The following is a 10852-nucleotide window of genomic DNA, read 5'->3' on the forward strand; positions in this document are numbered from 1 at the left end:
AAATTGACAACCAAGATATGTCAGCTGATGAATGTCACTAGTGATGTACCTATGCAGTCAGTCCGGTCACAAATCATTCAATTGAAAATAGATTTTTCAATTGAAATTTTGTAAGCTTTATAATGTGATGTCTTAGCTATGTACGACAATTAAAAGCTTATGAAATATGACGTTGACAACAGATGTCAGTTGATCGAAAGCAGCTGAATCTGCTGTTGTATTCTTTGTGCATTTTTAAAAAATAATTTAGATTAATTTTAGAGAATTATGTCGAACGATAACACTTTAGATTTGCACTATGTGCAACAGAGTTTTCAGCGAAGTCTCAAAGAAGACGACGATGTCGTCATTGAGGCTTACATTGATGGATACAACGAACTCGTAAAGTATGTTAAACTAAGCTAATTCCTAATTCCGTATGTTAATTATTTTAAGATCTAACTTGAATGGTGTTTTAGGTTCTTAAATCTGATTGGATCGGTGTTTTCGTTCGTGAGTAGCGACGTAAAGAGTAAGATTAAGGTGATGGAGAAACATAGGGAAGGGGAGACTGCTGTGTACTATGAGTCTTTTAAGAAAATGATGAAGTATGAGAAAGAAACGAGTCTCCACGACAAGAGCGGGTTTGTGTCGGGCTCGCGGACAATGTTGCGATTGCATAGAGGCTTGGGTAGGTGTGAATCATTGAGTTTACTTAAAGTTTTCCTGTTCAAATAAAATTCTTATTTGTAAAGCTTTTCTTTTACTAATGTATTTCTCGACAGTGCTATACCATGGTACATCACTTTAGACCCAAAAGCTCCTAATTTTGAATCCCAGTCACATCATTTTAAGTTATGATTTTTACTAACCAATTTTCTTTGTCCAGATTTCATCCGATTATTCTTGAAGCGGCTGAGTGAAGGTGACGAGACTATGAGCACCTGCTACACGTGCCAGGGCTCGTACAATGAAACGCTAGCCGAGTTCCACCCGTGGTACATCCGTAAAGCCGCCACTCTTGCCATGCACGCACTGCCATCTAGACCAGATTTATTAAAAAAGGTAAAGTTATCATTTTACTTCTAAAGATTCCTCAATAAACAGTAAGGGCAAAAAGGACAAATTGTTTACTTTTTAATATTAAGAAATAAACTCTAAAGATTATTTTAAATATCTACTCTGCACCTGCTACTTTTATCAAAAGTCCTTAAAGTATCATTTATTATTTCAGGCTTGTAATAGATATGTTTTGAATTAGCTGTAATATTATTTTATCTTAATATTACAATGTTATCAATGTTTTTTGTTTGCTCTTCTAAGTAATAGAAACATTGTTATTCTATTGAATGTGTGACTTATGACTTTTATTATCATTAGGTTATTACTTTTAATATCTTATTACTCTAAATTATGACAAAATACCAATGTGTACATTGAGATTTTCCTATTTAATAATAGTAAAATAAAAATAAAATAAAATTCAGGCATAGCCCATAAAAGTGTTAGTAACAAAGATCTTAGAAACTATGTTAGTAAATCACACAATAACCTACACATAACACTGGTCAACAAAAAATCAAAATGAAAATGGTGCCGAGATTCTGTTGATAGTTTATTATTAGGTGTGTATTAGTAATAATAAAAATATTTTTCTTTTTTTTTTCCTACGTGTAGTTTTGGATCTACCCTCAGTTTTAAAATTTAGCTTTATTCGGTATTTTGGTTGCACAGTTTGTAGTGTTATCGGTACATTTTTATAAATGCATTTATTTTAATATCATGTCTACATTGCCAAGAAGTTGTCTCAATAATCAGAATGTATTTTTGTTACATTTGTGGTGTGTACACAGTTAAAAAGTTCAAAAATTCAGGCAATATTTCATTAAAAGTGCTTATTTTTCTTACTTTAAGTCGGAAATTGTAGTTATATTCAAGTCGTGGATACCCAAAATTGTTTGTATAATCTGCTGTGAACACTTAAGGCAATGTTACAATGGTCAAAGAAGCCGAACATGAAGTTCAGAGTGGAGAAAGTGAGGAAAGAACAAAAAAAAAAATCCTAGTTTGAGCATAATTTTTTTTAAATTAATTTATTAAGTAATTTTTAATGGTCCATAAATAACAATATTAATAAAAGATACTGATTTCTTAAGTTCGATGGACTATTTGGAACGATTTGCATAGATTTTGTTAATTGAAATTACAATTTTTTTTCCGAAATCTCTAGTCCAGTAACTACTCTGAAATTGTGAGACATGCCTTAAAAACTCAGGATGTCATAACTTTCATCAAAGAGCACTACCTCCACAGTCATCTAGACCAATTCCCAGAGAATCTTGGGTCACTATAGCATGCTATAGCTAAGAATAGGGAGAGCGATGCTATCAAGACCTAAAAACCATTGGAAGAGAGGTACCAAAGCAAATGGGATCGTTATATGATGGCTGATTACTGCTGGAGGATGTAACGTGATAGTTCCATTACACCTCATTCACAAAAGTCGTGGAAAATAAAGTTTTTAAGCATTTCAAAATATTATAAACGCTGATTTTGGTGAAATTTTGTATTTTTCTATACACGTCAAAATCTAGAAAACCACACGTAGGAAATCGAAAAATTTGCTACTAAAGCAACCAGCATAAGGTCCTCAATCAAAAAATATATACAGTTCCTTGGCACCAAAACCACTGTTGACCAGTGTAATTAAAGAACGACAATTTGGTGTCTTTAGTAAGATGGACGCGTGTCCAGTGCTGCATAATAGTACTGAGATACTGACATAAAATAATCCATAATTATGTATGAAATTTTCATGGTATGGTCTACTCAAATGTTTTTTTTCTTTAAAGACCAACAATTCTTGATATTTAGTTTCGTTTAGCCCACTATTTATCACAGAGGTATTGTCCTCCCCCACTGATAAGGATTTACCAATTTCCTATGTTTACTTATCTCAATTACATCACTGTAATCACTTGATAATGATACATTTTTCAAGTTGGTGTTATTCAAAAATATGATCAATTTTTAATTTTCATACAAAATAAATTTTATAAAATACTTAATAATTTGTATGAAAAATAAAATAATAAAAATGAAGATATCAATTTTCTGACTTCACCATACCATTTATATGACCATGTTAACATGGGCTAGTGTCGGCTCATATACCCATTTACCTAACACCCTGTATAGTAAGGATGTTCATGTAAAAAAAGTATAGATATTTTTATCGATTTAATATATTGTAGTGTTCATTTAGGTATCAATAAAGTATTAATGAATATTGGTTGTAGCCATGAAGTTCACTCTTTTCAATGTCAAAACACTTAGCACAAGCCATATTAAATTCCCTACACGCTTTTCAATTAAAGGCGACTGAAGACAATAATAGAGCAATTTAATAATGTCTCAATACACGTGTGTACCGTCTAATTTTCTGCATTTAGCTACCATAGTAAAAAATCTCTATTAATATTGAATCATAAAATATTACAAAATTAGCGGGGTTACTCCGAACCGAAAAACGTTATTCGAAGAGTTTCGAATATTACCATTCCTCTCACGCAAAGCGTAGCGATAGCTAAAGTGACGGTGACAGGGTGTTTCGGAAATTGACATTTATTTACGCAGTTTAACTGGAATATTTGGAAACTGCACTATAATGTCATTATACCGCATTTCTTTATGATCGTATTTAACGGAGTATAATTTCTAAATTCCAGATATTCGGGTCTGAAGAGAGCCTGACCGCAGCTATGGCCATCCTTCCTCAGACACTGATGTCGTGCGACGAGGTATACAGGCGAGTCGAGCAGTTGTACACAGACTTTGAGTTCCATGAGTTGCCATAGACAAAACAGACCACCAGTGTTCCAGACGATTCCAGCTAATGTTGCCAGTGTAAGAGGTAATCGCGCTTTCAGTGTTGCCTGTTAAGTAATAATTTTATGAGGCTGGTTGTCTTTTTGGACGCCTACTAAGTAAAATGTTTAAGCTAAAAAACTTAAAATTTTAAAATTATAATAATCTGAAGTAAGCAGTATAAAACCAGTTCACAATAAATGCTGATATTGCAGAATGAACAAAGAAATACTTCCATGCGTATGCATACTGAATAGAAACGTACCTAATATTGAATCGATTGATAGATATGTACTTGTTATAAGAACAACTTTGCTTGGAATACCCTGTATCAGATAAGTTAAAGTTAAAAATAAGATGATGGTACAAAACTAAAGCAGGTCTGATCATAACATCTTACACTATTGAATATCAACTTGATTGTTTTCAAGGGCTACCTAAACAAACTCCGACAAACTTTACTTCGACATGTTACTCCGACACTACTGAATATCGACATAACTTCGACACTACACTACTCAGACAAAGGATATTACGCCTTTGTACACGAATTCCATTCCATTTAGACACGAATTTTTTCGCCCTTTATAAGTATTTCCGACACTCCGTATTCGATAGTGCAGTATAAGGAAAGGAAAACTTCGATTCCTAAGTCAGTAAATATCTTTTATTCCTTATTAAATGGAAGGAGACTGCGAAATGTTTATATCAATAGAAACTGATAATTTACGATACAATTTAATTGTAGGTAATTGTTTTTGAAGTCACGTAATCTTGTTTTGCTATCACGTTTGCTATAACTACAACCAAGGTCGCTTATTAATGTTTTGCTCGTGTTTTAAAACACTGTGCAGTTTTTAATCCTACTTTTTGAAAGATATTTGGCTAGAATGTTGTTTTGAATTTGGCGCTTTAGCTTAATTTCCTTTCCACTGACGTTATTTTTATAGTTCTTATTTGATTCTTTCCATATAATAAGAAATAAAGAGATTATCAATTAAAGATACTTCTATTGAACACTATCTACTGATAACAGTAATTTCATTTTATCGGTGTTGTAAAATTGATGACGTAAGTTTGACGTGGCCCTTATCAACGAAGGGATTAACTTTGGTGCCGCTTTTAATCGACTTTGTCCAGCTGATTGCTTGCTATTAAAATGTATTTAGCTAAAGGAGTTAGAATACGACCGCGAACGGCGCAGGCGCAAATAAATGTCGCGGAGAGACAGTCATGCTCTTTAGCGTATCGATTGTCTTGTACAGCCAATGTCGTGACACCCAAAGTAGCCAATAAGTTCGCAACACGTCTTTGTTACAATAGGGATGATGCCTGGGTAATGCAATCGAAATTCTATTTAGTCCGTCAGACAGATAATTAGAAAATATTAGACTCATATTTTTAAATTTTTTTCATAATCGAATAATTACAGTATTATATTGAGTTGAAATGTCGCGTGACGTCACTTTTGAGTAAAAATTCTATTCAAGCGTGACGTATCGCGCCATTTCAACTCGATGTAGCACTGTTATTATGTAATTATGAAAGAAAATAAAAAATGTGAGTCTAATATTTTCTAATTATCTGTCTGACAGACAAATAACAACTGTCTACAGTATTTTTGCGCACGGGTTATGCATAGCTTATTTTTATTGCTTTATAACCTAGAAACAAGAATAACAACAAAAAATTGTTCTGAATTTGCTTTTATGTGCAAAAAATAGAAAAATTCATATCAATGAATGTATGAAACATGAACATAGAGATGATGTAATTTGTTGCCAAATATTTTTTTTTCTTTCTTTCTTTCTAATTATTAAAACATAACAAACATCCATTTAAGATTCATTCTCACAAGAGAAAAATTAAAATAGAGTCCAAATATTTATTAAAAATGAAAAGTTCTAATTTCCTGTCATGTTCCATAGAAGTTTTTTTTTTTCATAAAAATCTAACCCTATCATGCTTTTAGTATACTGGCCTTGGTAACGTCGTTTGTCAAACTATATTTTGATGAAAGCGTGCCCCTTGTTCTTGCGAATAAGCCCCCATAATTATTTATAAATATATCCCAATGAGAATGTGACGTGCATCTCGAGAGACATTCTACTATGAAGATGGAAAATTAAAATCGCTGTAACTTCTTAAAAAGCAAATATTTTCGATTTGTAATCGCACTTTTTTATATACATTTGCTTATTTAATCAGAATATAATAAGTAAAATCCATGCGCAAAAAAAAATTTTTTTTTGTTGACCGGTGTAGCTAATTGAAATTTTGTCATCTAGCCTATTGGAATAAGATTGTGTCATTTTTGGTCACTTTGGGTGTCACGAACTATTTGACGCTCACTGTACCTTAAAGCCCTACTAATGTGAACGATATTTTCCGTTAATTCTAGCCTAGCTGTTAAAAACCAATTTCCCAGCTAACGCAAATCGCTCTGCTGAAATCAGATTTAGGTAATTCAAATTTTACAAAAACATGTAGAAGATTTTCAACCGACTATTTGCGATTGTCTTGGGTTTGCCTAGGCGGTGGAAACTTTGTCTTTATTAATATGAAGTTATGAAACGCCATCTGTCTGTCGATATCAGAACTGAGCTATTGCTCATCGTTAACGTAAATTAGATATCATAATAATATAATTGTGCGTTTTAATTTATCTTTAAGCTATACAGAGATTATTTTATTCTTGTTGTTGTATCTAAATCACTTTTACTATTGTTTATTGCCACGGCACTATTAATCATTGGTGCTTTTTTAAGCTTATAAATTAGTAAAATATGAGTAGGTAAGTATAAGACCACTGCTGCCTATACGTAGCGTAGCATTTCCTAAATGTTTTTACATTGAGAAATACGTTATTTACTTATTCGAGTATTTGATAAACGAATGTTTGTTTAAACATAAGCAGGCTTACTTTATTTGTAAAATAAATAATTTTAATGTGAACAACACGAGTGCTGATCAACTGATCTCATTTTTAGGAATCCTTTTATGAGAAGAGCCATATTACTTACAAAGTTGTAAATCATGTAATATCTTTAATAAATAAATGCTTGTAATTAAACGTGTTCATTACAATACTAGGTTTTAGAAATATTGGTTTAACTACGAGTGCTTATAATGTATGAATTCCAGATAAATAAATCATCAGTCAATTTTTACAGCTTATAGAAATACCCTACTGAGAACTTATAGCGAATTTTTGAGAATAAAATTGACCTATTGATTTCAGATTGTTGCCTAAAATTAGCTTAAAATTTACGCAGAGATGTATTGTAAGTTAGGGCTGTGTCCCACCAAAGCTCAGACGAATGGCGAGCAGGCAACATGAACCAAAGCGGAGCGGAGCTCTGTTTAACCATTTCCAGTGAAGCTCAACTGGTACGACTTAATAAGTAAATTCTATTAGTTGCTTAACACACTCGTTTATAGATGTCCAACAATGGACCGTCCTAGCTATGAAATTTTTAGGAGGGCGCTACTATCTATAGGTACTAGATTATTAGTTCCGATTTTTGCCACGTTGGACTTTATAATTATTATGATACGGAGGGCGCTACTATCAATACTGGATAGTTATTTTCCCACTTGACGTTTCAGAATCGTTGGACTATACGCTTTGGTGGAAAACAGCCCTTACGTTGTCATTGTATTGTAGTGCTACAACTATGATCTCAGTAGGTCCGTAATAAATAATTGTTTCATATCTGATGTTTGAATACTTACGTACTTTTGTATAACATCTTGAGCTCAATCGTAACTTTTGCTCAGGACTTTTGAACGTTTAAAATTGTAGCTTTTGATAACCGTGTAGCGAAAACAAGCTTTCGTATAATATTAATAAGATATCCAGTACAATATCAAGCGTGTATGATCATTTACATGTGTTATTATTTAAGTATTATCCTTTAAAAAAATATCCATATTGTATTAATTTGTAATAGCTTGTAAAATATTAATTTCAAGTTCCTTTGTACATAAAATTGTATTACGTAATATGTATATTATGATAATTGTGTGCTTGCTTAAATATACATTCCCAAATCATTCCTGAACAACTTTGGGAAAAGTAACTTTATTATTATTTGTATAGTAAAATGAGATTTTTGTATTATAATAAATTATTTTGCCAAGCATGTTGTAGTTTTATTGTATCTTGCCAATATGGATAGAGCTCATTTTTAACCTATTGGTAATGCGTATAAAAATCTAACAAGGATTCGAACTTGTAAACAAATTGGATTCTATTAACCTACTTTAAAATTTCTAGATTTCTTTTTTTGTATAAGGAAATTCAGTTAGTCTAGTTTTCTATTACACTTAACCAAATGAAACAACGATATATCGTTTAATTTGCTTGTATTCAACGCATAAAATAATAGAAGGGAACAACATCTCCGACAACTTTGTTATAAATCAACAAACACAAATACAATATGTACGTTGATACACAACGTAAAGAAACAGGCTTATCTATTGCTCTAGGACAATAAAAAAAATCAATACCTCAATATATTCAGCATTGAATAAAAAGGTAATAATAATGTTTATATGGAAATTATTATTTACTCTACCAACGTATCTGCGAGTCAAAGGCTCACACGGTATTTCCAAATCGGTCCAGCCGTTCTCAAGTTATACTCACCAATAAATGTTTAAGATGGCAATATAAATATTTATGCCCGTTTTCATCATCAATCCCTAATTATTAAGTGACCCCTATGAAATCAAAATTCTTTGTGTTACCATAGGGGTCACTTAAAAATTTGGGATTGATGGTGAAAACGAGCATTAGATATTTAGTTCCATTTTGAACTGCTTCACAGATAAGTTGGTCGCAACGTAAGGCCCAGAACAGACGGTGAAACGCAACTGCAACGAAACTGCAACTGCTAGTTACTTTTGAGTTGCATCTAAGTTTCTGCCATAGCGTCCGTTGAGAGACCACACATGACACGACCAGTTTGAAACTTTCAGTTTCAGTTTCATTCATCAGAAAGTTTCAGTTTCGTTGCAGTTGCGTTTCACCGTCTGTTCTGGGCCTAAGACTTACATTACGTGTTGTAGTAGTTTAAGATTCTTAATGAAATTAATATTACATTTAACACATAATAATGTATCATTATAGTAATGTTAAATTACAAATACATAGTACACATTTTATTTTACAAGGTATTACATAACAGCTTATCCTAAATTACGAAATCTAGTTCAAAATTACCAACAGCTTATTTAAATATGTACAAAGTACGATTTTTATTATGCCAAGTTTATTAGTTAAATATTATATTTTGTATGAAAATGACTTCCACAAAAATATTACTTTGTTGTTTAGCTAATTCTTCACAGTTCATCGAGCTTCAAAACGAGAGAGATATTTCAGAACTACACAAAGCTCAATTTTAGCAATCAAATTCAAATCGAGTAGGACAAGAAAATTTAAGTTCACTTTGAAACCTGATAATAAGGAAATTATATGGATTTAAGCTGCACTGTATTGTCGCTAAAGAAAACTGACTTGCGCTTTATTTTACACAAAATAAATTTAATATCAACAAAATAAATTTAACCAAATAGTGTTTTTATATTCGATATAATAAAAAATCAAACTATCTCACACTCACTATACATAAAAGTGGAGTAAGAAAAGTTAAAACACATAGGAACGTAAGTAGTGCATAAGATACAAAAATACATTCAAAATAACTTTATTTTCTTAATCCAAAGCTTAATTTTATCGATACAATTAATATCATAAGTATTTTAATGTAACTTCACAGCGTTAATTTTAATTAATAAAGATTAAATCATCCGATTTAATTAAGCTATTGGTTATGTAAGTCAGTACCTCCAGGGTCCCACGCTACGTCTTCCACTTTTTATCAAAATATAAATTGCTGAACGAACGAACACAAAATAATAATGCATTATTATTATTGTTTGCAGCAATACGACTTTCTGCGCGTGTCATTTTTTTTAGAAGAATTTATTGAGAAGTTTCGAAATTGTATGTTATCATAACTAGCTCTAACTATAACTTTAGATTAGACTACAATATTCTTATTTTATATCAATTTTCTGACTTCACCATACCATTTATGTGCATGTGTTAACATGGGCTAGTGTCGGCTCATATACCCATTTACCTAACACCCTGTATTACATTGCGATTAGAAATGAACAGATGGACAACTGCTTCAATGCAAGAAATGACTAGTTTTAATTTTAGCTCATAATCAAGTCACTTACTTTCATCCGGCTCGAAGGACCATCACTTCTCTTGACTCTGTTTGACAGTAAACACGTCATTTTAGGCTGTTACGTTACATTTTAAGGAGTGATTGTTGGCACATTGTGTAATTTCGTTAATTATGTGTTGGTTATATTTACGATGTCTCATCTAAGCTATTGAGCTTATTAAATCATACTTGGGCACTTCCTTCATTGAAATCTTTGAGTGTTAATTACAACTAACTATATTTAACATAAACTATTTATAATAATATGTTAATTAAATCTAAACTGTTATTTACATACCAATATTAATAGGCAGATAGTTTGCTGCGTTTTTTCGTTATATTTACAATAATAAACATAAAATATAACTACATTATATTAGCTATATTAAGCTTCATAATCACATAGGTTAGCGAAACTATTAATTTTATACGTGAGCAAAAATATAGTTGGCGATATTATAACAATGATATAAGAACTAACTTATTTAACAACTTCATTTTAGAGTCTCCTGCTCCGTAATTTTATAATTTTGAGTTTGAAATTGAATGTTTTTTATGCCGTCACAAAATATCTAATTTACGACAGTAAAAAAAAAAGTGGTAACTATAGCCCTTCATTTGGCAGTGATGCTTTTAAGCAACAACCACTTTGAATATTTCTACAGCACCATATAATAAGTTTTGTGCAAATCATTCGATTTTGTTACGAAGCTTAGTTCAGCAAAACACTAGTAAATCGGTCGTCGACTGAGTTTTAA

At 31.7% G+C, this 10852-nt stretch overlaps 1 protein-coding gene across 1 annotated transcript; it reads left to right on the top strand.

Moving 5' to 3' along the window:
* Positions 1–200: 200 nt before the first annotated feature.
* Positions 201–5057, top strand: LOC114356518 (ceramide-1-phosphate transfer protein). Its single transcript, XM_028309743.1, has 4 exons — positions 201–386; positions 459–670; positions 869–1044; positions 3708–5057. The coding sequence occupies exons 1-4, from the start codon at positions 268–270 to the stop codon at positions 3834–3836; spliced, it is 636 nt and encodes a 211-aa protein (XP_028165544.1). The 5' UTR covers positions 201–267; the 3' UTR covers positions 3837–5057.
* Positions 5058–10852: the final 5795 nt, after the last annotated feature.

The sequence above is a fragment of the Ostrinia furnacalis genome, unplaced genomic scaffold, assembly GCF_004193835.3.
Source record: "Ostrinia furnacalis isolate ACB-3 unplaced genomic scaffold, ASM419383v2 OfSCF2824, whole genome shotgun sequence".
Classification (NCBI taxonomy): domain Eukaryota; kingdom Metazoa; phylum Arthropoda; class Insecta; order Lepidoptera; family Crambidae; genus Ostrinia; species Ostrinia furnacalis.